This window comes from Aythya ferina (genome assembly GCF_964211825.1).
Source record: "Aythya ferina genome assembly, chromosome: 5".
NCBI classification, from domain to species: Eukaryota; Metazoa; Chordata; class Aves; order Anseriformes; family Anatidae; genus Aythya; species Aythya ferina.
The window spans coordinates 39,720,718-39,747,103 of NC_140301.1; the positions used below are offsets into that span (position 1 = coordinate 39,720,718).

General features: G+C 54.3%; 2 protein-coding genes across 2 annotated transcripts; one reads left to right on the forward strand and one right to left on the reverse strand.

Moving 5' to 3' along the window:
• Positions 1 to 1,300: 1,300 nt before the first annotated feature.
• Positions 1,301 to 14,391, reverse strand: DLST (dihydrolipoamide S-succinyltransferase). Its single transcript, XM_084521028.1, has 15 exons — positions 14,273 to 14,391; positions 11,492 to 11,525; positions 10,156 to 10,204; positions 9,025 to 9,080; positions 8,601 to 8,675; positions 8,188 to 8,243; positions 7,370 to 7,481; positions 6,753 to 6,908; positions 6,380 to 6,465; positions 5,773 to 5,870; positions 3,798 to 3,928; positions 3,348 to 3,421; positions 2,655 to 2,738; positions 1,957 to 2,124; positions 1,301 to 1,569 (listed from the first exon to the last, which is right to left on the reverse strand). The coding sequence occupies exons 1-15, from the start codon at positions 14,345 to 14,347 to the stop codon at positions 1,435 to 1,437; spliced, it is 1,389 nt and encodes a 462-aa protein (XP_084377154.1). The 5' UTR covers positions 14,348 to 14,391; the 3' UTR covers positions 1,301 to 1,434.
• Positions 14,392 to 18,129: 3,738 nt separating this feature from the next.
• Positions 18,130 to 20,941, forward strand: PROX2 (prospero homeobox 2; the record flags this gene model as incomplete). The annotated part of the gene is given in 5 exon segments (XM_084520307.1): positions 18,130 to 19,978; positions 20,286 to 20,417; positions 20,419 to 20,445; positions 20,447 to 20,680; positions 20,756 to 20,941. Coding segments are annotated over 5 exon segments (2,028 nt in total). The 5' UTR covers positions 18,130 to 18,529.
• Positions 20,942 to 26,386: the final 5,445 nt, after the last annotated feature.

The following is a 26,386-nucleotide window of genomic DNA, read 5'->3' on the forward strand; positions in this document are numbered from 1 at the left end:
TCACCCCACTGTTGTGTTGGGGAAAAACTGACCTGGCTCCAGCTCCGTACTTGTCCCTCTTGGCCCTTGTGTCATTTAGGGGATTGCTGGGATTTCCTTGCTGTCCGTAAGGGTTCTGCTGCTAGACCAGGAAAAGGATGACCTCCAGCCCTCAAACCTCATCTTTACTGGGAAGAGCCAATTCTGCGCCAGAGGGTTTGAGAACAGGAGAGATCAGAGCCAGAGAAGCCTCAGCTTACTCTCACCAGCAGGTACCCGGCTGCTTACAGTGCCCTGGGGAGGCTGCCGCTGCCCAAGGCCTCACCCCAGAACCAGCTCACCCCAAACACTCCCCGCCTCGCAGTCGTTGCCCAGTTTTATTTTGTTTAAAATCCGCCGTGTTAAATACTTTTAGTTACAAGTTCTGTGTAGAGAGGGTACGAGTAATAGACTCCGCAGGCACTAGCAACCCCCTCGCCCCCCCCGTACATGTGTGCGCTATTGGATTAAGGACTGCCCCCCACCCCCCCCCAAAACCAGCAGCCTCGGGCTGGGATACACCTTACACTTAGAGGCCTGCCCCCCAGCTCCCTCCTCGCTGGAGGAAGGCCAAGCCCTCGCAGGCAGGAAAACAGCAGCCAGCCCCACCATCGGTGTGCTGTGACACAAGGCCAGCTGCTGGGGGCTGCTTCTCAGCCGAGTGTAGGGCAGGTCATGGTGAAACGGGTGCCCCCCACCCCCAGGAACGGTGTTAACCCCCCCAGAGATCGTGTGCTCTGTCCCCCTGGCCATGAGCGTTCTTGGCCAGGCTGGAGAGAAACAAAATCTCCACGGGAAAGCAGGGGAGATGTAACCGCTGCGTTCCTGTCCGAGGTGGGAGTGTAACCAGGGCACTGCCAGAGGCATGGCACCTACCTCAGCCCTGCTCTGATCAAAAACTCTGCTGCAGTCAGCCTGGGGGACCCCAGGCCGCCCTTGCAGAGTTGATGAGTGAGTGTGAAATATTTTCAAGCAAAACAGGGACAGAACAGCAGCCTTTCCTCTCCTCCCCCCTCCCCAGGAATCTCAGTGCTAGGAAATAAAGCTGAACCTGCCTCGGAGGGGCAGGGAAGGGTACCCTAGCACAGCAGCAGCAAGCATTTTCCAGTGGTATAGGACAAGCTAGAGGTGAGAGGTTGGTGCCACGAGGGAGAGGACGCCCTAGAGACGGTTCTGGAAAGGCAGTGCCATTCAGTGGGTGGCCCACCGCACAGCAATCCCCGTGAGAGACCGAACCGTCCTTGAACAGAACAGGGAAGGAGGTAGGAGCCATCCTCGCCACCCCCTCCGGGACACCTCCGACCTCAGGGGAGGGAGAGAGACTGGAATGAGCCCTGCCAGTTCCCGAATGCCCTGCGTCGCCCCTGCTGGTGCCGCGGCCCTGCCCTGGGTGGGTGGTGTGGGGGGGTGGCTGCTCTACAGGTCGAGCAGCAGCACGCGGGGATCCTCCACCGCTGCCTTGATCTTGCGTAAGAAAGTCACTGCCTCTCTGCCGTCGATCAGCCGGTGATCGTAGGTCAGTGCCACGTACATCATGGGCCGCACCTCGATCTGCAGGGGAACAGCGAGACGGGCGTTAGCTTGCTCAGCCCTGCTGCCTGCCCCAGGCCCTCCTCGGAATTTGGGAGGGCCTGGCTTTTTCCTATCCTGAATCAAGAGGCTCCTGGGTGCGCCCTGCCTGGCACTGCACACCACACAGGACTCGGTCCCTTCCTGGACAAGCAGGTTATTCAGTTGTCCCCCTTACAGATACGGCACAGCCCCCTGCACACCTCAGGCAAGTACCAGTGTCAACCAAGTAGCTCTTCACCCATTAGCCCCACTCCTCCTTCACCGTAAAGCCTTGTAGAAAGTAACATCATCCCCCTTGAAAAAGCACGTGGGCTGTGGTCCTCAGCCCTCTGAGCCCTCTGAAACCTCCTGTGCAGCTCTACTTACTTTGCCTCCAACAGCCACAGGCCTGTCAACGATGGCATGCATGCCCAAGATAGCAGACTGGGGCGGGTTGATGATAGGTGTCCCGAAGAGCGACCCAAAAACCCCTCCGTTGCTGATTGTGAAAGTGCCGCCATCCATGTCTTCGATGGCCAGTTCATTCTTCCGTGCCTAGAGGAAAGGCAAGGTCTTAGAAAGCCACTCAACATCACAGGACACAACGGACAAGGGTTTGGATGTTCACCCTCTCCAGGAATAAACGCTGACAGACAGAGCTTCGCTAACTAATTTGTTCAGCTGAAAACCAGCATAAGTTACTGGAAAATGCGTTCTGGTTTTAAACCTGAACAGTGCTGTCTTTGAGGAAGGATTTTCCTGCCTTGGACTCCAACTCCTGTTTTTGCAGGAGACTTCTTATCCCAGGGGAGTTGAGCCTTGGCCTCCAAAGACAAAGGTGAAGACACACCGTGTCACTAACACAGAGCTGCCCTTCCAGAAGGCCTCAAACGAGTAGATAGATCTGTCCTGTAAGGCATGGCATGGCTGCAGCTGTAACTAGATCGCTCCCCGCAACACAACTCAGTGTGTTAGAGGTCAGAGATGACACCACACAGGGACTGAATCAATTCATGCCTGTCCAGCACTCTCAATGCCTTCCATTCCTCCCAACCCTCTCCAAAACCACCTCCAGCTTCACTTACCTTCTCCCCCAGCTCGTAGATAGCTCGCTCTATGTCAGCAAAGTTCATATTTTCTACATTCCTAACGACAGGAACCACAAGACCCTAGGGGGAAGCAGAGTGCACAATCAGCAAACTCAGGGCAGTGACAAACAGAGAGCTGCCACCGGGCAGGAGCCTGGCCTCAGCCCACAGCAGGTGGTTGGCACCGCCGCCTCGCGCCCTGCCAGCCTGCCAGGAAACCTGGCACGGCACCCTCAAAGGGCCCGCAGAGTAAATCAGACTTCATCTTTGTACAGAAACCCATCACACAGCCAGGACTGTTCCTATCCCAAATCAACATCCATAAAAGCAGGAGAGATGATGGGAAGGGTTCAGCTGTCACCTCTTTCTCTGGGAGAAGAGCGCAGTCCCTTTGTGCAGGACCTCCCCTAGACTTTGGGAGCAGTGACAGTCCTGGCCAAACCTCTCCCTTACAACAGAAACAACTAATTCAGTGTGTATCACCATCCCACACTCTCCCTGGACAGGAAAATATCTTTGAAGCAGCAATATAATTTACAAAATGGTGGGACAGTACAGTAGGGTTAGTCCAAAGACACACCTAGATGAGCAGTTTCATCAGTTCCTGCTGCAGTGGGGCTCAAAGCGAGCCAGTACCCATCCTAAACCCGAGGCTGCAGGGAACACGGCCAAGGCATCCAAGGTACCTACCCGGGGAGTTGCTACAGCAACACTGATGTCCACATAGTCCCTGTACACAATCTCTTTGGTCGTGTCATCAATCACTAAGAGAGAAAAAAAGGAAACAGTTGCGTTACGGATACAGCACCCCAGATTGAGAGCTCAAAAGGCCAGAAACATCCATTAAATCCTAACAACTTGCTCATCTCTAGCACAAGTGTAACTCCAGAGAATACTGAGCCTTTACTGCTCCTGCAGGAGAAGTGCCAGGACAGAGCTTTGCTAACAGGGCTCTTGGCAAGGTGTCACCTACCTCTGTAAGGGACATTAGCAACATCAGGTGGAGCCCAAAGGACTCTGTCCCTCTCTTTCCTGTGTGTTTGACTTGCTTGCCCGAGCTATTAGCCCTGCCTTGGACTAGCCCACCTTGCCCCACTCACTGATAAGACGCGCAGCTCACCAGCGAGGGTCACCACTCACCTGCATTCACAACAGGCTGGTCCTGCAGAGCAAAAGCTGAAGCTTTCACAAAAGCTGACATGAAACCTAGTTTTAGGTTGTGCTTTTTCAGGAAGGGATCCTTGTGTACAGCTCTCATCTCCCGGATGTTGCTGCAAAACACAACAGTGGTCAGCAGGGAGTGCAGGAAAACATCCTTCCCTCGCTCTGTAACAGCTCTTGGTGTCACCCCAAGGACTGCAAACCTGCACTACCAACAGGCAAAACCCCAGTCTCCTGAAAAATCCTTCAAATGTCATAGATGAAATGGGCTGAGGGTGGCTCTAAGGCCCCTGCCAAAGGATCTAACAGGAACTGGTCCAGGACCATAAGCTCAACAGGACAGGTTTAAGCCGCATGAGCTGCACGGCCAGGCACACAAGCAAGATGAGGCATGGTTTATTTCCTGCTGGGGCCTGATGAAGCTGCAGACATCCCTGCTGAGCCTCTGGAGCCACCACTGCTGGCACCAGCACAGCACCAGCAGATGGCAGCTCCAGCTGTGTCAGGGCTGACCCCGAAGAGTGAAAAAAACAGGAAATGCCAGAAGGAAAGATGCAGGCAATGAAAGAGGCAAAAGACTTCAACCACTGCACAAGCCCAGTGCCAGCCAGCACAATAACGCCTCTGAACCCCACTCTCTGGCTCCAGGAGTTGCGTGACTATAAAAGAAGCCTTCCCAGATGCTATGGCAGCAGGGGCTAGTTCACCCACAGTCCTCAAGCAAATCAGTTGTGTTTCCCCACTGCTCATGTTTATTAGAAATGAGAACATTTACAAAAAGTCACCCAAGCAGTGGCCACGAGCTCTGTCTCTTGTAGGCTAATCCAGATGCTGTGGAATTGCATGGTCCATCCCTCCCGCCTCCAGAGACCTTAAGTCTTTGAAGAGACAGTTTCAGCAAGGGGCAGGGGTCTTTGTGGTTTAGAGTGTTTGTTTTCCTGCACCTAACCTCGTTTAGGGCTAGGATTACTGCCCAAAGACATTAGTGCCTCCCAAGACACGAGGGCTGCAGCAATGAGGAGGAGGTTTGCTCTGAAAGTGGCTCATTAAGGCTTCCTCCTTTCAGACGCTGCCCCCACCACGGGAAGCAGGAGGCCCCAGCTCAGGCCCTCACGGGCCCACAGCGCAGCAATCAATCCAAAGCAGATTACCAGATGCAACGAGAGCCCCAGGCCAGCGTAAAGCGACACCTCAGTGAGGCTCATAGAGGAGATAAAGCTGCAGCACTTCCCCTCCAATCAAGACTATTTTGCCAACCTTATTGTTCTGAGACCCAAATATTTACATGTTTTGTCTTAAGGAGCAGAGTAGGATTTCACAAGGCAATTTGATTTGGGCACAATTTCCCCTTAATGCACTGTAACCTAAGCTGCCCACCCTCCAAAGCCATTAGTGTGCTCAGCCCATGCAAGCACTTGAGTCAGAAGACCCCCACCTGCCTGGAGGGGAGGGGGAAGGATGTTGGTCTGTCTCTGGGAAGCTGAACCAGCTGACAGCAAGGGCCTCGGACCTGTGTAATGCCCATCTGAGAGGCTGGTGAGCCCCAGGGAACCACCTTATGGGAGGCCAAATATGCCCAACTCCAAAAAAAGTAAGCTGGTGGAGTGGCAGGAAGCAGATGATGCACCTTGGTGTCACCTAGGTGCCACAAGTGACACGAGTTACTCCTCTTCTGCTCAACATCTACCTAAGCTCAACCAAGAGCCACGTAGATGAGGAATTGAGCTGCCCCTTTAACAAGCAGCAGATGACTCCCAAGGAATGAGAGACCCTCAGGAAACTATGCACCCCTCCTACTGCAACACCGCCATAGCCCTCATCTAAGGAAGATGTCCCAACAGACATGTTGTTGGTCTCTCCAGAGGGGATCAGTAAGGTCTTGCCTGCTATTTAAAGCCAACCGCCTGCACCTATTTAACCCAATGCAGGGCAAAACAGAAGGTCTGCTCCTCACCTCATATCAATCTCATTGAAAGTGGTCAGCATGGCACAGGTATTCTGAGCCTCCTTCAGCCGCTGAGCGATACGCTGACGCATCCTGTTCATTTTCACCTGAAAAGTGAACAGAAATAAGCAGAGGCTGACTCAAGTTCATCCAAAACACCCAAGAAACTCAAAAGGCTCTACTTCTTGCCACCTTGTTGGCCAGTAATGGGGTTAAGGTTTTCATTTCAGGTCTCCCTGAGGAACACGATAGTGGAGGAGCTGCCTGTTCAGACCCATGTTCCTCAAACTCCAAGCACGGTTAAGTTTCCAGCACAAGGCTAATATGAGAAGAGCAAGACAGCTGTAAAAGCAGGCTGCTCAATCCAATTTTCTTAGGAATGCACAAAGTATCTGTACGTTCTCCATCAGCACAGCTCAGGACAAGACTTTTGCCTGGAACTGAGGCCAGACCTGGCTTTTTCTCCACCCCACCTCTAAGTGGTGCCCTCACGCAGAGCATTCCCCAGTCTGTGACAGCCCTGCCAAGCTGGGTGCCAACAGGTAGATATGGACCCAGCCCCAAGTTCACAGCTTGCGCCAGAACAAGGTGTGACCCCGCAGCACGAGCAGCTTACCCTGTGCTCTGATCGGGCACCTTTGCTGGGCGCTGCCTCCCCAGGGGGGGCTGCCACTGGAGCTGCAGCCGGCTTCACTGCAGACACTGCGGGCAAAGAAGGCATCAGTCAAAAAGGGAAGGCAGGACCTGGAGAGAAAGCCCTGAGGCAGACAGCCTGTTTGAGCCCCGTGTTAAGCAACAAGGTGCGTAAGCAGCTGCAAAGTGGGCCAGGCAGATTCCAGGCATAGCTGAGCTCTCCAGCCTGGAGCATCCAGGGCAGTAACACAGGGAAGCTTTCAGGTTAAGTGCCAGCCTGCTAATTGCTTTTAGCCTTACAAACTCTCCTCAGGAAGAAGAGGCTTGACAAGAGGAGAAAACAGCTGTTGCCTCACCTGGTTTGCTGTCAATGGGCTGAGCTGACACAGGCGGCACTGGTGGCATCGTAGTGGGAATTGGTGCTGCAGGAGGGGGAGGAGCAGCTGCAGCTACAGGTTCAGGGGCTGCAGGAGGAGGAGGGGCTGCTGCTGGTTTGGCCTTGGCAGGAGCAGCTAAAAGACAAGGAAGAACAATCATCATAAGAGCAACCACGCTTTCTATAGTCAGGCATCTACGAGTCCAACCAACCTGATAAAAGTTAATCCTCTGATAGATTGCCTTTATGTTCTCAACACTAGAGAGCTGCTAGGAGCCCCCCCAAGAGGATCCCGTGGGGTTTTACCTCATCAACACCTTAGATCTCCTCACCGTGCAGGAGACTGGATGGCAAAGAGAAGAGAGTGGAGAAGAGAGTCGTGTCAGGGGAATTCTCAGCTAATTTTAGCCTACTGCTGCCGTCTCCTCCAGAGGGAGCAAAAGGCAACTTTCCTCCTCAGAAGGGCTACAACTATGCTTTTTCTTTTTTTTTTTTTTTCAGCCACCCTCAGGGTCCTTCCAAATGCCTGGCTTCTGTCTTCAGAAAAAGACAGGTTGAATTAGGAAGGTCTGTGCAAGTTCTACATGTCTGACTCACCTCCAGTTTTCCTGAGTTTGAACAGAGGTGTCCCCCCTTCCACTTTGCCGCCGTCAGGTACCAGAAGGGCTTCAATCACACCAGCTGCTGGGGCTGGGACTTGCACCGATGTCTGCAAAATGGAAAATCTTGAGATTCCCCCAAATACTGGATGGGGAACAAGTGCCCAAGTAAAGATGCCGATATGCACAGACACACATTGTAATTTGGCACAGACAGCACCTCTGTCTTGCACCATTTCCACCAGTTTGCACAGCCTCCACTGGGACTTTGTGCCAGTACTTGGAGCCATAGGAGATGCTGGCAGTAGAACGCAAAGCCTGATCTTCCTGCTCCAGGGTACAATGCAGAACTGATTGTACTACTGCCAGCATCTTCCTGACAGCAGCACTGGAAGCAGAACGTGGCAGGGAGTTTTAGCGAGAACTTCAAAACCTAAGAGTTCTTTAAGGAGTGAGTACATTTAAAGGCTGGATTTAAAGCAGTCATCCCACAGCTCTGCAGATTTCTGTTTAAACACAAACAGGTTTTCAAGCTTAAAGCACTCAAGTGGGAAGAAGGAGTGGAATCACAGCTCCCACAAACATCAGCACCATTGATGCTTATTCAAATGGATGAGGAGGGAAGAATTGTCAAACAATTCTCACTCAAGGCACAGCCAAATTTCATACTAAGTGAGAAAAGCTTTTCTCTGTGAAGAGAGCAGGAGAGACAGGAGAGAAAAAAGAGCAGGAGAGGGCCTGCAGGCTCGGCTGGAGAGGAGCCATACTGGGTACTCACTACAGAACTAGAAAAGTTTTGGTCCAGAAGACTCCTACCTTGTCTGTTTCAATCTCACACACCACTTCATCTTCCGCCACTGTGTCTCCAACAGCTGAATGACAGACATGAAGAGCTCTGTGAGGAAGGAGGCTCCAGCCTCCCCTTCTTAACCCACAGCCGTCTCCCACTAGCCCAGAATTTTCTCACGCCAGTTCTCCACAACTTCTACAGAAAAGTCTAACTCAATCTGCTCAGAGCCCATTCCCAGTTTAACCATCTCCCTTCAACATCACCCAGGACAGAGGTAATGAGGCAGTAACTGCAAACCAAAATTAACCTTAACTGCCTCGTTTGTCACAGGCTGAAGGACACTGAGCAGGCTCTCAGCCAGCGAACTGCAGCCCACCCCTGAGCTTTCCCGTGCAGAAGCAGTGGTGCTGAGAATCGCAGGGAAGAGGTAAGTCCTTACCTTTCTCCCACCTGACATCTCCTTCTGTGACTGACTCTGCAAAGGCTGGTGTGTTCACCGTCACCACGTCATCCCCTGTGAGAGAGGCAGACAGACAGACTTGAACGCATTCAGAGCTCAGAGCTTTGGGCACTGCTTCATTTTTGTCACCAGGACTCTAGCAGAGCTGGCAGGTCAACAGACATCAAACATTAGCCTTCTTGCTTCAATGCTGGTTAAGATCTGAACACGAGAGGAATTCCCACCTGGCCAAAAGTCACAGAGTGACAGAAATACCAAACAAGAGCTTTAAGGCCCAGAGACAAAAACTCAGCCATCCACTGGACCCACAGCCTAGACCAAGGATGGAAAAGGCTTCAGCTGTTGTCAGAAGAGCAACAGATAGCACTGGAGTCACCCTGCTGACTCCTGACTTCTTACTTACTATGTACTGCTGTGGTTCTGAAGTAACGGACAGCGAAGACACTGGAGCTATTTACTCTGCAGAGAGAGAGAGAGAAAGATATGAACACAGAAGAAAAAATACTGTCTTCTAGAGGCTGCCAGAACCAGTTTCAAGCTCAAAATTTACATTTGCTTGTTTCACTGATCTGAAGGCTGCTCAGCTGTTCGGATGTATTTGTTCCAAGGGACTCCTACTTACTGGTTTGAGGTGCAACAATCCCACTGAGAAGCATGGAAATAATTCAGTTTACAGTCACTAGCACTCTCAGAAATTCAGCAAGAACTGATATTTATGAAATCTTAATTTAGGGAGCCAGCCCAACAGATCTGCTGTAGTTTAAATACTGATAAAAGGCTGACCTAGCCATACGCCCAAGATGAGTGCATGAACTGTATTTTACCTTTAGATCTGGACTGTCATGCCTACAGAAGTTGCTAGATTGCTCCAAAAAATAGAATGCATCATTAATTGCCAACGTCAACACATCCAAGAGACAGCTGTTTCCCTCCACCATGTCCCTTCACAGGGAGCTGGCAATCACAAGCGTTCAAAGGATGTTTTTTTATACCTACTCACACCGTATTTGGAAACCCAAAGTAAAAATGCTTTAGCTTTCCTCCAACACAAGCTGCTTGGTGCAAACGGACCTGGGTTTCAAGCTCTTATGCATGCATTCCTAAGGTAAAAAATGTACTTGGGGAAATAAGCAGACTACCTCAGCAGTGCAAACCTTGTAGTGTGACTAAGAGCTCCCTAAACCATCACACTTCTCCTGCAGGAGACCAGTGGAAATCCTACCAGGCTGCCAGCACAGAGCAAAGATTTATAGTCAGAGAAACACGGGGTAGAGACCAATTTATCACTGGTCTCCTCATTTCTGCCCCTATCCTACCTTGCAGTCTGCTTCCAGACAGACCTTATTTTCTTGCAACATGCCACAGTTCCTGACCTGCAAAAGCTGGAGAGCCCAGATTTTTCTAGGGCTGGCTCCATGCTCCTATGAAGCGCAGAGGGATTTTAAGGCAGCTGACTGTACTCAGCCTCCCAGTTTCCAAGTCTTGTCAGGGTTAGAGCAGCCTCTACGTATCACAGCTTTCTGTGGATACTTACACGAGCTTCCTGCTGTTGGTGTAGGCCAGTCCCTGGCTGCCAGCCACACCTGTGAACGAGAACAGTGTTACCCCACGGGAACATCACCCAGCCCACGGGTGTCCCCGTCAGCAAAAAATAAGTAAGAACTGCAGAGGACACCGCTATCTACCCTGGAAGAGACTTGGGACTAAGAGGGGACATGGATAGAGGCACCTCAGCCAAGCTGCCCGGAGCCTGCTAAGAATGGTGGCCTTGTCTTTACTTCGATTTAAAGAGATGGGGAAAAAACAATTAAATCTTGACCTCAGAGCTAAGAAGGATAACTCTGAAGAAAAGCAAACAAAGTGGCAGTTACCCCAGTCAGAACAAGAAGAGATAACAGCGACAGGGGACACATCCAGAACTGCTAAAGCCCCTGTTGCTGATGAGTTATCGCCAGGGCTAAGGGGTTCCTAACAGCAGCAAGGCATCAGGCCCCTATGAGGTGCTCCCAGGAGCCCTCACAACTGCACGGAAGGATAAAAACCACAAAAATGGGGCGGAGGGCCAAGCAGCAAGCCACTGGCATCCCTTTCTATTCACCACCTGGCCCAAGAACACTTCTTTTTCAAAGCTCACAATAGGGAAGCTCACAATAGGACTTGTCCGAGTGCCCCCTCCCAGCCAACTGGCATTCCCTGACGCTGCAAGTTTTGTTACACCCTGAACCTTTGCCTCTGTCAGGGCACTGGGCATTTTTCCAGGCTGATCTGAAAGAGAATCAGCGTAGCAATTGGAGAACATAATTATCTCAATTACACGGGGCCAGGAGGATTTATTGGATTTTTTAAAAGAGGTGGCACAACGTTGACACCATCCTCTAGTAAGGAGCCAGTAATCCTGGAACCCTATAACCAGAAAGGTGAGGAGATTTAACTGATTTCTCACAGCAGAATCAGTGAGTGATGTAATCCGCCACAAAGGCAGTACAACCAGCAAAAAGAGCTCTGGGAAAATGCAGTTTAAGTACTGCAGCACTTCCCAGGCATACGAGCTTTGACATTTCACTGAGCATTCACCCATTGTTTCCGAAGCAGTTTATTAGAGAGCTGCTCTTTGCAGCAGCGTGTGTTTCCAGCACCGCAGCCCCTGAAATACAATGCTGCTGCTGTGAAGTCCTCACCACAGCCGAAGGGATCGGGTGGCGTTACGCTAGGCAAGGGAGGCACTCGCACAGGAACGCAGCGCATGCATTTCACCAACTGCTTCTTGGCTGCGTGACTGACAGAAGTAACCCCCAATCCAGCCTCCTCCCGTTTTCCATAACCAGCTCTGTTCCAAGTAGCTTGAAAGGAAACAAAAATGTAAGACTCACCAGACAGCGAGCGTCTTGCCAGAGTGCAGTTCCCCTGCCGGAGAGAAGAGGAACCATCAGTATCACGGAAAGGAGGCCTGCCCCGGGAGGGCTCGGGCTTTTCCCAGGAGCAGAGACAGGACCCAGCAGGCAGGGCCCACGCCACCTTCCCACAGCACGCTGCGGGGAGATGGTGACAGAACCCGCACCCGTTTCCTTCCCGGGTGCTGCCCTGCGCAGTGACGTTAAGGCTGAGAGACCTGGGTTGCACTTGTAGCTCCTGCTGCTTTGACCTTGGCCTGCACACATCCCCCTGCAGGCAGGAACACATTCCTAGAGGCCCGTTCACCGAGCTTGCTGTGAATGGAAGGTCAAGGGTAGCTACTGGGTCCGATAAAAACCTGTTTTGAGATGTTTAATCCTCCAGTCACAGCATCTGACACCTAGCATCTGTTTTTCAGTTACTGGTTTCTCTGAAGGCCACGGAGCCTTTGAACTGCAGGAGGCCAGGACTCCCCTTGCTGGAACAACTCCTCCTGCCGTGGGTGAGCCAGGAATCCCACCTTCTGGCGACCTTTCCCTTCACGCCCAGTAATCATTGACTGCACTCCTAGGTCAGCATAACATCCCTCAAAAGTAAAAGACGTTTCGAGATAACCTGGCTTCTTTACCTGCTGTTATTCGACCTTTCGTTGGTATTGAACCTGCATATCTGGAGAACCTAGAAATTCTTTACAAGCCATAGGGAAAATCTTTGTAACCATGACTAAAATGCAGCTGGCTACGGTTTGGAACTGTGGCTGCTCAGCAGCTCAAAGCACCCTCATCCAGCAGGAAACACGGAAGATAAAAATCAGACTCCGTTCAGGGCTTCAGTTTCTGAAAGGAAGTTTGTGTAAAAAGCCCGATTTCAGCTTCAGCAGAGCAAGCAGGGTAGGCCAGAACTGATCTTAAATACCACAGATACTTTTGGAGATGTGGGGGAGCACAACCACCAAGGCCCAGGGAGATACTTAAACCTGCCACACCACCTACAGGGCTGCAGCCTGCACGAGCACCCCCAGCGAACGCTTGGCACCGTCAGAACAACCAACAGCTGCGGACGGGCCCCTCTGCAGCTCAGCTATCCAAACCCACAGGCAGACGTGGCTCCCCAGATAGTAACTGCGTTATCTACAGGCTGCATCCAGCTGTGCTGAGGACAAAAACAGCACAGCACGGCTGCTGAGCCCGTGGGGCCTGCCTCGGATGGTTACCAAGCCGTGTTGGGGTCCAGCAGCATCCTGCTGCTCCATCTGGTGCCCGCAGAGCTGGCCCTGCTGGGACCAGCATGACACACACCACAGTAACTCCATTTGGTCGGGAGCCCAGCGCCCCACGATCCCCAGCACTGTCCCAGCACCCGTATTGATCAAATCCTGCCTGCGCTCCGCAGCGGCCCAGATAACGCCAGGTTAATGGCAAATAAAACTCCAAGCAACCCGAGCTCACCTCTACCCATTAATGTTTTCCCAGGTGCTTTATACAGTTGTAAAGGTAATCCTGGCATCCCAGGCTGTAACTTATTAAGAACGAGGCACAGCCTCAGTGAACGTTTACTGTATGGTTAAAAAAACAGCTTAGAAGCTCTGGGCTAAAATAGAGGGCTGGGAGAAAACACATCTGCGGCTCTCTTCCAGGAGAGGTGCCAAGTCTGTGTTCCACAGTCACAGCAAAATTAAGGAAAAAATGAGCGCCTCTCTGCCCGTCTGCCTTCTAGCTAAGTGAGGGATGAGCTCTAACAGGAGGAAGCTGCTAATGAAAGACACCAAGGCACTTGTGTTCTGCAGAACCGCTGTGTGTCCATCCCTTAACCACAGAGTGCCACATGCAGCTCCGGGATGCCCAACGGGGCTGTTTCCTGTCCCCTTTTCCCTGAAGGGATCGCTGTGATTGTACCTGCTCCTGAAATCACCTGGCATCTGATCCCAGAGCTTCTTCAGTGAAAACAGCAGCAGGCAGGTCTGGCCAGCTAGCGCCAGCGCTCTGGGTCACTCTCAAGGCACAGCGTTCCCCTGGAGAAGTCTCGGGCTGATCTGCCACCACCCCACGCACCCGGCCATCAACTTTCCCCCCCAGCTCCACGTGACTTCCCAGAACGGCTTCCACACTGTGTCAGAGCGACCCCGGCACGCCGCATCCCGGCCACACCTTTACGGAGCTGCCTCCTTCCAGCAGGTCACGTCACGGTGACATGAGCCACGGAGAACACCTGCTAACAGGGCACCCTGCGTACTGCAAACCTCTCCTGCAGCCGTGCGAAGAGGGAAGGACCCAAACTCAACAGGAGCACACAGCTCACTGCCCAGGGCCACAACAGGAGCTGAGCTGTGAGCACAGCAAGGCAGCAATCATTTTGCCAGCCCGTTTCCCCACAGCGGCTGCTTTAGCAACGAGGCTGAGCACAAACCGTGGCCCCACAGAACACCTCAGCGTGTCTTTGGGGGTGCTGACATACCCCCACGCCGCACAGCACCCGGGCCCGGCCCTCCCTTCCCCGCTGCCTCCACGTTTCCCCCCACACCCCGTTTTTTTCACTCAACCCCGGCGTTTTGGGAAGCTTTCGGAGCTCCCCGGCTCGGGGCCGCCCCCTGAGGCCACACCGGGGGGGGGTGCGGAGGGCGCGGGGCGCAGCGCTCGGGGCGCGTCCCGGTGCCCTTGGCGCCGCCGTCCCCGCCCGGCCCGGCCCCGCCGCTCCCCCCCTCACCCCGTCACCCCCTCACCACCCCCGTTCCGCTCCCGCCCCGCTCCCGAGCCCGGTACCTGGCGCGGGGCTGGCAGCGGGCGGCCCAGCGGGCGGCCCAGGCCCAGGCAGCGGGCCCGCCACAGCTGCAGCATCGCGCCGGGAGCCGCGGGGCGGACGGCGGAAACTGGGCCCGGCGCGGGGGGAAGTGCGCGGGGAGGGGCGGGAGGAGGGAAAATGGCGGGGGGCGGGGAGAGGGGGATGGGGATGGGGATAGGGGACGGGATGGGGGCACGGGGCTCGGGTAGGGCGCTGCTGCTGGAGGTATCGGCTGCTCGGTCACAGGATCGACCCCCAAGGTCACCCGGTCCAAGCCCTGTCCTGACACTGTCCAGTCCTGCGCTGAAGCACGTCGCTCAGCTCCGCATCGCCACGGCTTTAAAACACCGCCAGGGGTGGTGGCTCCACCACTGCCCTGGGCAGCCCTCTCCAATGCCTCACAACCCTCTCAGTAAAGATGTTTTTCCTAATGTCCAACCTAAAGCACCCCTGGCACTACTTTAGCCCGCTCCCCCTCGTCCTGTCACCAGGCACATCAGGGAACAGACCAACCCCCACCTCGCTACAGCCTCCTTTAATGTCCCTACAGAGAGCAACAAAGTCACCCCTGAGCTTCCTTTTCTCCAGTCTGAACAACCCCAGCTCCCTCATCCACTCCTCATAAGCCTTATACTCCAGACCCCTCACCAGCTTCATCACCCTTCTCTGAACCTGCTCGAGCAACTCCACGTCCTTCTTGTACAAGGGGCCCTAACCAAAAAACTCATTGCAATGTCCAAGAAGTACCTTGGGAAAGCCATGAAGTCTGTCTGGCGATCAGACATCTCTCAAGAAGCCAGGTCAAGATTACACATACACCCTAAATTTAGCCGTTGGTTAATAAATACATCATTGCTAAACTGCAACCTTCACAAGAGTCTCCTAATATAAGTTTGCAATGAATATCCTCGGTGTGATTTTCAAAAAAAGGTTGAAGAAAAATCAATAGGGTGTCGTCTCTGAGGCCTCGGAGATGTGCTGACAGCTCTAAAGCACGGCAACTGTGCCAGGAAGGCTCTCTGCCAGGGATTTCTCTGTGGTCTGCCTATAGAGGGCTGATATCCTTGAGCAAGGCCACCCGGTGTCAACTGCTTCTAACCACAGCCGCCTGCCTACCAACTGAATAAAACAAACCTCACGGTGTTAGTTAGGCGTGTGGAGGTGAGTTAAACAGAGACCTAGAAAGGGCAGAGGCAGCTCGGTTTTGTCTAGCTCCAGGGAACTTCCACCTGCTCCTCACCTCCTGCACCAAACGTCAGGCAGATTGGTCCTGGGGGTGAGGTTGGGATGTGCTGGCGGTAGGAATGTCTCTGATGTACCCCACAATAAACAAGGTACTGAATTTGGCTGCATTTCTTATGTCATTCCACTTCCCAACCATTTCCTATACCACAGACCCCTGGTATCCCCACGGCGGGGGATGCTAGAAGAAACTGGGCACCTTCAGCAGGAGTTGGGTGGCACCTGGAGCTCCACACCACAGGCTCCACTTACCTTGAGCCTGGTGTATTTGTGTTATCTCACCAACAATTCAGCACCCTGGGTCCTGGATGGGGTCCCAAGGCCAAACCACAGCTTCCCAACCCTCTCAAGGTGCTGCTAGGCGGTGGAACAGCCCTGCAGGGGTGCGTGGAGGGGGCTGGTCGCAGCTCTCTGGGCCAGAGATTGCCTCCTCGTGAGCCCCAGCTGCGACCAGCCCCTCGGCTGCCACTGCACAGCCCCTGGGATGGCAGAGCCAGGCAGGCATCGCCCAGCGAGCATCGCCCTGCTCTGCCACGAGAGAGGCAGGGGACTGATGGACAGAGCAAACCCAGCACCGGTGCCGTGTCTGCAAGCCTGGGAGGCAGCTGAGCAGGGTGGGAGCAGAAGGTGGACGGACCCCTGGATGTCCATCTGCATATTCAGGAGTCATTCCCAGCCGGTTGGCTGCCTCCAGCCACCCCACTCCCTCTTTAAAGGACCTGAGCACAGCGGGAGGACGCACCAGGGTGGCCTCTCCGGCATCCCACAGCGCCCAGCACGCTGTCCTCAGGGCTCCCTGTGCCCGGCCAGCCCAGGTGAGCGGGGCAGAGGGGGGCGAGCAGCTCGGGCTGGCGTCCTTCGATGGAGGTGGAGGGGATGGGGCAGCTCGGGGGGGATTTGCAGTGCTGGGAGGGCAGCAGGCTGCTCCTTGCCTGGCTCTCCCAGCAAGGGGTGGCTGCGAAGCCTGCATGGGGTCGCTCCCATTTCGGGGAGGACATGCCTGGTTGCTTTTCTGAGTAGCTTTGTTTTGCTCCTTGGTCTTTTTCTTCAGTTCAGAGGAGCCTCAGCTTCTTTTTTGTATTTCGAAAGGCAGCGCTGGTGAAGGCTGGCTGTAAGAGCACCCATCTGTTAACTCGGCAGGGAAAGGGCTCCATCAGTGGGAGCAGTTTGTGTGGGGCAGGACCTCCTGGGCAGGACATTTTGGCAGGGTCTGGATGCAAAGCAATGCCTGGAAGCCCCTCACCTTCACCTCCTGTCCTCTGTCCTGAGGCTTCCCGTGCCTGCAGCAAATTGCAGCCTCTCCTTGGGGCTGTGGTGGCTGGGGACTATGGGTTTTGCTCCCACTCCCCAGATCTGTGTAGGGAGGCAGCAGCTCAGGTGCTGGAAGGCTTAGCCAAGCTGAGGGCTCTTTGGCAGCTCTGAGTCTGTGGGGAATCCATTGCCCTGGGTTCCCAGGGCTGGAAAGCTTCTGAGTAGGGAGCCGGCAGTGGCGCTGAGCTCAAAGCTGGCTGCAGGTCTTGGGGCGGCAGGATTGAAGCCAACACTTCCCTCTGCGCAGAGAGCTGCCTCTCCAGAGAATGGAAAATCATCAGAGAAAATTCAGAGAGTCCTGACAGAGGAGGGGAGCACAGTCTGCGTGGTACTGAGATGACAGGATGGTGATTTACAGGAGGGGCAAGCCCGAGGACCCACGCTGGGGTGATGAGTTGTGATGTGCAGTTTACAAAAGGTAGAGCTACTCTCCCAAACACCATCCTGGAGTAAAGGGCTGTTCAAAGAAGGGCAACCTGCTATAAAACAGTGAGTAGAAACATTTTCTACACTGCCTGGTAGCCTGGGAGACTTGCTGTAGAGAAAACAGTCGTGGGACAGGAGATGAATAGGGTTGAAAATTATCAGACGTTTCTGGGCATAGGAAAAAGAATCTCAGGCACTTTAAAGATGCCTGGAGAAAACATAAACCGTCCTACCTCAGGTATGGAAAGCTACTGCTAAGTAACGTGGTTGATGAGGAAGCATCCCACAGGGATTTTTACACCATAATGGCCCAGGATATGAGCTTTCGCTCCTCCTTTTGCGAAGCTGTCAGAACAAGAGAGTGGAGGAGGTGGCTGCCTGCCTGCACTCAGCATGACAATTTTAAGCCTGGGGCTGCTGGCTCAGGACTTTCCTTCTTCCCTGGTAATCCCCATCCCCACCCCTTTTATTCCGTGTTTTAACAAGCCCCTGGCAGCCCCGTGCTGTGGTAGCCTCAGCATCCCAGCGGTCACACCATGCTGTCCCTGTCCCCAGACCCTTGCTGTGCCCCTTCCCGTGGGAGGCAGGTGCTGCCCATCTCCGTGCCCTCGGGACTCTGGCAGCTACGTGCCATGAATGCCTCCACCAGGGCTGCCGTCCCTGAGCCCGGGCACTCTGCCAGTGCCCAGGAGCACCTGAAAGCACCTTTGCCCAGGCACACCTGGAGGAGGGCTCTCTCTGATGCTCGCCGCCCTCATATCGGAGTCCACCAGCCCAGCTCTGTGCTCCCTTTCTGCTTATCTCCCTGAGCCCGTGCCTTGCACGTACTCCTGAGGCTCCCGTTTCCTTGGGGATAGGGGAGATGTTTTGTATTTAAAGCCATTGCAGTGGTTATGGAGAAGCTGAAGTCAAGGCACGGTGAGATGGATCTCCAACCCTTCCCAGGGACACGGCTGTGGTGCAGGAAATCCTCACATTCGGGGCCAAAATGTTTGAAGTGGGCTCCAGGCACCATAAATGCTCACTGTCAGCAGCTCACGTGTTTTACAGCGCCTGGAGATTTCTGTGTCTCATTCCCCTGGGTTTTGCGAGGGATTTGGGATGCACTGGGAATTTGGGAGGAAGATCTGTGTTCACGTGCATAGAGGGCGGCTGTGTCCGGTCCTGCCGAGTGATGTTTCTTGCTCTTTCTTCAGCTCCGTGCCTCTCGCTGGCCGAAACCTCGAGCGCCTGGGCCGCCTGCCAGCCCGTCACTGGAAATGATCCCTTACCAGCTGCAGGGCAGCCCCCCAGTGTCCAGGAGGAAAGAAGACCCGATGGATGGCAGGAGGGGCCCTGAGCAGGGCAGAGACCCTGCCACCTCAGGGCACGGCCAGGGGCTGAAAACAGAGCCCTGTTTCCAGAGGGACCCTCTGTTGTCCTCTCCCGGCGCGTCCCTCGTGTCACAGCTTCTCAGCCACACGGTGGTGAGCAGGAGCCTGGACCCCTGCACCCTTTTCCCTTCCTCACGACCAGTGGGGCTGCCCCAGGGCTACGAGCTCGGTGCGCCTCCTGCAGAAGGAGCACAAGCCCTGGCTCTCCCCAGGACCCGTGCCCCAGCTCCTGTGCCCGGTGCCAGTGACAGGGAGCCGCTCTCAGACGAGCACCTCCGAGCCAAGCGGGCCAGGGTGGAGAGCATCATCCAAGGCATGAGCCTCCCACCGACCCCACAAGCCCCCGGCACCGGCGTGGAGGGAGGTGTGGGGCAGGACAGGGAGAAGGGCGGCGAGATGTCCTGGGAGGGCAGGAGGAAGCCGAGGGTGCCCCAGCCGCAGCGGGGCGCGGGGGTGGCCGGGAGAGGGGCACCCAGCGGGGGCAGCCCCCATGCTGCGGGGTGCCAGCAGCTGAAGGAGCAGCTCTGCTTTCTGGAGCAGCAGCTGAGGTGGCTTCAGGAGAGGTTCTCCCAGGTGTGTGACCCTGGGGACGCTGCCCAGCCCCTGGGAGGTGCTGAGCTGGCTGGGAAGGCTGGGGACAGGCCGGGCAGGGACGGTGCCGCTGCTGCCCGCCGCCCCCACAAAGCTGCTCCCTGGGGGAGCTCCCCAGGGGCGGACGGGCCCGAGGGGACGCAGGAGGATGAGGGGACGCAGGAGGACACGGGTGGCCTGCCCTCGGTGGCCAGGGTCCTCTCGCAGGCGCTGAAGCACGAGCTGGCCGGGGTGACGTCCCGCGTGGTGGACTCTGTCCTCACCAGCGTGTGGCCGAAGGCGGCCGGCCACCTCCTGCAGCAGCACCCGGGGCCAGGGGCGGCTGCCAGGGGGGAGCATTTTCCTGCTGGGAAATGTAGAAAACCCCTCTCTAAGTCATCCCCAGTGGGCGCGCTGGGCTCACCCCCACCTGAGGCAGCATCGCTGCCCTCAGGGAACAGCCTGGACCCTCACGGCAGCTCCTTCAGCCCCACGGCACTCAGAAACCCCCACCAGGCACCCGGTGTGGGGTACACGCTGGGCTTGGCTGTCCCCTCAGCGCAGGAGGGCCGGCTGCTGGGCCAGCTGCTGGGCTACGGCCACTGGGGGAGCCCCCCGGCCCCACAGAGGTGTCCCCCCGAGGCCCCGGACCCTCACTGGGGAGCCCCCAGGCTGCGGCCGTCGGCAGTGAGGCAGCAGCGGTGCCCCCTGCCCCTGGGCCCCGGCGAGGCGGAGGGGGACGGGGCGCCCTTCACCCCCACCCACGTATCCTTTGGGGCCTGATTTGAGGAGATGATTTGAGATGATTTTGGGGGTCCCATCCAACTGGGCTGTGCTGTTTTATGCTAAATGCCAGCAGCCCAGAGGCTGTGGGGTCTCCGTCCTTGGAGACCTTCAAAAGCCATCTGGACGTGGTCCTGGTGGCCCTGCTGGAGCAGGGGGTTGGTCCTGGTGGCCTCCAGAGGTCCCTGCAGCCTCAGCCGCCCCGTGATGCCAGGCGTGGGGATGGGTTTGGGCAGGCGAGCCCGGGGCTGCCACGTGCTGGCTTTCCTTGACCCCGAGACGCACCCAGGAGGCGCTGACCCCTGGCCACCTGAAGAAGGCCAAGCTGATGTTCTTCTTCACCCGCTACCCCAGCTCCGCTCTGCTGAGGTCCTACTTCCTCGACGTGCAGGTAGCAGGGCTGTGGGGCGCTGGGAGGGACCCGTGGCGGGTGGGATTTTGGCGCTGGTTTTGCTGAGACGCCTTTTTCTTTCCCTTTACCCCTGGCAGTTCAGCCGCTGCATCACCTCCCAGCTCATCAAATGGTTCAGCAACTTCCGCGAGTTTTACTACATCCAGGTGGAGAAGTTCGCCCGGCAGGCCCTGCTGGAGGGCGTCGCGGATGCCGGAGCCCTGCGGGTCTCGCGGGACTCGGAGCTCTTCCGCGCCCTCAACACGCACTACAACAAGGGGAACGACTTCCAGGTGAGGGCTGCGGGCTGGGGCACGGGGCCGTCGGTGCCCACCCGCCCCGGTACCCCCCTGCCCGTCTCTCCGCAGGTGCCCGGGCGCTTCCTGGAGGTGGCCAGCCTGACGCTGAGGGAGTTCTTCAGCGCCGTCAGGGCGGGCAAGGACGCCGACCCCTCCTGGAAGAAACCCATTTACAAAATCATCTCCAAACTGGACAGCCACATCCCCGAGGTGTTTAAAGCCGTGGGGTGCTCCCAGGAGCTGCTCCGCAGTTGATCCGCCGTGTAAGGGGGCTGAGAAGTTTTGGGGTAACCGCTGGTGGCTGTGCCGGACATCTCCTGGGCACAGCTTCTGGCATCCATTATTCCAATTCCTCTCCATCCTAAAAGACAGCCTCCTGGGGTGAGGTCTGCTGCTCACCCCAGGCACCAGGGGTTTACGCTGTGTGTTTTATTTGGCTGCTCAAACCCGGTGCCAGAGAGGGGACAGAGGGAGAGGAAGCCAACAGCTTGGAGCCTGGGAAATGGCCGGTCTCCAGGCCCCGCTCCAGCTCCCCCGGGACCCGGGACCAGCCACCTTCCTCCTCATTTCCAGAGGGCTGCAAATCAGGGCAGAGAGCCTGTTTTTGTTTATAAAGCAGGCTGAGGTCCCAGCAGTGGGCAAAGTTTGCTTGGCACGGCAGCCCAGCACGCCATGCCCGCCCCGCCAGCACTCCTCGGGCCTGGTCCAGATACAACACAACAGCGTCCAAAGAAAACATCTGGTGAGTTCCAGCGTTTCAAGCAGCCCATGAGAATGGCTGGCCGTGCCTTGGGGATGTAAAACTGTGTGTCACGGCTGGCACAGACAGCCCCTTCCCCTGTGGAGACGAAGCCAGGCAGCGTGGCTTCTGGTGGAGCTGCCCAGGAGCGATCACACAAGCTCTTCCTGCTGGCCTGTTCCTGCAGAAGCGTAAGCCAAAAGGACATCGCTGCTCCTTGTGGCTGGGACTGAGCGGCTGCTTTTCCACCAGGTGAGGTGTTTTGGCTCTCCTGTCCTAGCAGAGGAAGCGGTGGGGGAAGGCAGCACACCTGGTGGAAGGGCTGTGAAGAGGAGCCAGAGGAAGGCTCAGAGAGGGGAGAAACCATGCGACTGTGTATGGGCAACGACATCCCTGAGCAAAAGGCTTGGGGACAATAGGGCTGGGAAGGGGTCAGGACGGTGCTGGACATGCTGCAGGGTGCGAGGAAAATCCAAGCATCAGAGCACACAGGGAGACCTGCAGGCTGGGTGCCTGTAAAGAAGCCACGTCAGGGCAGGATGGGTTCTCCTAAACAGGGGCAGTTTTACCGTGGCCCTCTGCCATCAGACGTGGGGCTGGCCACATTTCCTGCCTGCGTTTGTATGTTAATTGCTTGAGGTTTGTATGTTTTACCACCCCAACTCCAAATTTACTCATCCACTTTTAAATAAATGCATAGTTGCGACTTTACATCCCTAGAGACCTATCTGATAACTTTTCCTCTAATGTTTTACCTTGGGAATTTCATACATTTTGCTGGGGAAAAAAATAACACCACGAGAGAAGGGCTTACTGCTGCTGCCAGCATTCCTGTGGGGCCGAGCCACCCTGGCTAACAAACGTGCTCGTGTACACCCACAACCTCACCCAGAGCCTCAGGTCAATCTGCTGCAAACACAGCAGCCAGCAGGAGGATGAGAAACTCATCCCAAAGCTGATGGGGGCTGGATTCAAACATCCATCCATCACCTGAGAAGTGCTGCTGGTGACACCACGAATGACACGGCCATGCCATTCCTGCAGGCAGCGAGCACTGCAGAGCTGAAACAGTGCATCATATAGGCAAAATGGGCACCACCGGGACATGAAATGACAGCCTGGCTCAGGGAAGGCATTAACACATTTTTTTTGGGCTGTAGCTAAAGCATTAGGGCATGTAAGATAGAGGTTTAGTGGAGACATGCTGTTGGAACAGATCCCTTTCGTACACAGTCTCCGGGGGAAGCAGGTTCTTGCCCAGGTATGTCGCTTCCCTGCTCATGTGCGAGTTCGTGGGTGCCAGCGAAGCTGCAGAGGTACGGCTGCAAACCACTGAATGGTTGGCAGGGATCTCTGGAGGCCATCTGGTCCAGCTCCTGCTCCAGCAGGGTGCCCAAGACCACATCCAGGTGGCTTCTGAAGATCTCCAACAAGGGGAGATACCACAGCCTCTCCGGGCAACCTGTGCCAGCGCTCTGTCACCTGCAGAGTAAAGAAGTATCCTGCACTAGTCACCCTTTGGCTGTGAGGAGTATCTTGTATCACGTGTTGAGTTTTACCGAGGCAGACTTTCTATGGAAAAGGGAAAAAAACAAACAAACAAACAAACAAACAAAAAACAGGCCAGAGTGACTCTGCGAAGAAATGTGGGTACAGTTTGTATTTTCGTAGAGCCCAATGGTGTCCGAAACACAGCAGGCAGTTTTCAAATGAAGACAAGCAGGTGCCTGCCACATGGGGATTTCTATTAGCAAAGTGTGTGTACTTACAGGGCTAGGGGGAAAAGGAAGAGATGTAGTGACTCCTACGTGTGGGTGGGCTGTGCAAGTTCCACAATTATCCACTGAAACAATGGGGGTAGTGCACTCACCTCCTGCTGACTCACTTTCAACTTTTTTTAAAAGAAGAGTCCATTTTCTCCACCTATCCAAATGCTCGTGGTATGTACAAAAAAAAAAACAACCCTACCCAGAGCCACCAGTAACTGTCTGCTCTGAGAATGAGAAGAGGTCCACAGGGCTGTCCTTCTACATTTGCAATCCATCCACAGCAAGATGCCCAGCCCACACAGCTAACGATTGCAGAGACCACTGAGAGCTAAATATTGCTCTTCCCTTGCCTCTGGGCTCCTAAGTGTCCTGTAGCAGCTGAAAGAGGGAGATGTGACCACATTTGCATCTTGAGAGCCCTTAGTACTCGAGTATGTTATTACTTCGAGTATGTTCTTACTTATTGCTAGGGCTCTCATTACTCACGTACAACTCTCAGTACTCGTGTACAACTAATTAGAGCTTGAGGAAGTCCCTGCTGAACATTCAGCCCACGTGCCATAATAGCTTGGGGAGGAAACTCTGACGAGCAATGAAACATCTCAGGTTTTTCTTCACTGCTGTGAGCGGCTTGGACCCGTTTGCTGTGACTGAACCAGCCCTAGAGGTTCCCAGCTCAAGCAGAAGTCCTTGAAAAGGCCCTGCCCTCAAATACCCATCGTGGACAGTGCAGCTTGCTCCAGGTGAACATCCCCTGGTAAGCCAGCAGCTCAGGCTCATGAAATCTCAGCCACAGTGGCTGTCCTGCTACGTGCACTGGAAGGACAGATGAATCCAGCTGGCGGAGCAGCACCCAAGGCTTGCTACAAGCAAAGGCCTGCCTCGTGATCAACTTCCTTATCATTTTTGTAACGTACAAACATTACACTGATGTAAGGAGAGAGCGTTTTTTCTCCCTTTGAGATCCCTGTCATCATATTCACAGTGGGCAATCACACCTACCGCCGGTCTCTGCAGTATTTCCATTTACTTCCCCAATTTAGCCGTTTGTTTTTTAGCACTCCCGAGCAGCGGTTCAGAGGGTGATTTTCACTTTGTACAAGAGCATCAAACACCATTCCTGGGTTTGCTATTCCAATATAATCTGCACCACAAATGCTTTCTGGGGCTACTTCTCGTTATGTACTAAGCAACTGCAACCACACAGCAGTAAGCCTAATTGGCATGAGCCAAACCCGGCAGCCTCCCCGCTGGTGTTTATTGCCCAGGCTTTTACAGCTTTCTTTGGAGTTGTTCTACTAGATTAAGAAGGATTAGCCTTAAAAGTGTCAGCCCGTAACGAACAGGTTCAATCTTTTTGTCTTACCACAACTGTGGAAAATAAGAAGCTAAAAGCAAGCAGTGAAGTTAAAAGCTTGAAGTAAAGCACAAAAAATACAAGATCAAGGAAAAAAAAATGAAACGTGAGAAGTGTTTTACTGTATTTCCCAAAACACATCATGTGTTGTCTACAGCTTTATACAAAGTACAGAAATTATAAAAAATAATTTGTATTACTTTAATAAACTAGCTAAGGCAAACATCTGAAAACATATATGCATATATACACTCCTCTCTCTTTAAAAAGCTCTCACTGGGGTCTCAGAACATAACACTAAGTAATCATTTTCCCTTTCCAGTTGCCAAGTCTGTAAGTAAGAAACAGGAGAAAATAAGGACCACCCTTTGCAGACAAGGTGAACCGATGGCCAAGGGAGAAGTGTGCCAGCCCTACCCATCCGCACATCTACTGAGCCCCCAACCTGTGCTCAAACAGAAACAATTACAAAGGCTCTTTTTCAATAAAACACTTTAGGAATAGTAGCTACAGTTACAAAAAGATAATGCCTTATAAACAGTATTTTTAAAAGCCACAGCACTCTCCTCTCCTGAGCAACCCTTATAAAGCAGAATTCAATCTGTTCATGTTTGGAAGTGTTGCAGGCTGGGATCTTGAGGCTCAAGAGCAGCAAAACCAGATCTTCTCAGCTTTCACAGCTCATGGTCCAGCTGAGACTTCTCAGTTTGTTGCATTTTTTCTGTGGAAGGCCACGTCCCAAGCACAGCATGGTGAAGCTGGCACTGAACTCCGTGTGCCTGTTACCGTGCTCTTCACGCACCCTTTGGGTAGGGTGCAAGTGCCCCAGAAGAACCATTAGAAAATGAATTTTGTACTCAGGGCTGGCCAGTGCAATCGAGCCATGTGAATCCATCACGAACAGCTGCTGGAACCGAGAGCAGACGTTTCAGGTGAGAACAGGGCCTGGCAGAGCAGCACGTGGGAGCTGGAAACACCCCCGTGGTCAGCACCGTCCATCTGCTGAGGGGCCTCTATTCATGACACGGGGTCCTGGCTTCCCAAGCCATAGCAGGAGTGTTTGATTGGTGGCAAATGTTCTGTTTTGGGAACTTCACGGAGCTTTGCTTAGTAATTGAAAGTAAAGGAGTGACACCACAGTACTCAGCCATATGTCAGCACTTAGCTGGAGACACGATTTGCTTGTGTAAGCATCTTCTGTCCCACAACGTGACTAGGCAGCAGTGCTCTCTGTATCTGACCTGGCGTGCCACGCAGGGAAACAAAATCCTTGCAGATGGTGGGCCTACTCATACAGATGCCTGTATTTCATGTTTAGAAGGGGTGCATTTACTCTGGAAGGAATTCTCTCTGAACATTGTTCTTGAGCAGCGACTATGGGGAAGGCTGCAGCAGCACAGCACGTGTTTGGTGCTGAAGAAATTCTTGCCACGTGAACTCTCCAGTAACCAAGACAGAAGTGCAGGATCCTCTTTCTCCTGAGCTGGTGTCAGCTTGTTTCCATGTAACTGTGCTGAGTAATTCAAACAAAAAGACAGCAGTTTCTTTCCTCGCATGCTCAAACACCAGCGGCCATCCTGCTGCCTTCTAACAGCCCACAGTCTGTCTGCATCACTGCTCGTCACACAGCAACCTACTGACGGTACCGAGTTACTCAGATCACCACGATTCTGTGGCCACTTTACTGGCTAAGCAAAAACAAGTTTTGCTTTCAACTGCGTCATGAATCACAGCCGGCACTGATGGAGGTATATCCCAACTGCAGCTTGAGATCTGTTTCTTAACAGATGTTGAATGTTAAATCAGTCGGGAGGCTGGCTGAGATCTTAGTGCCC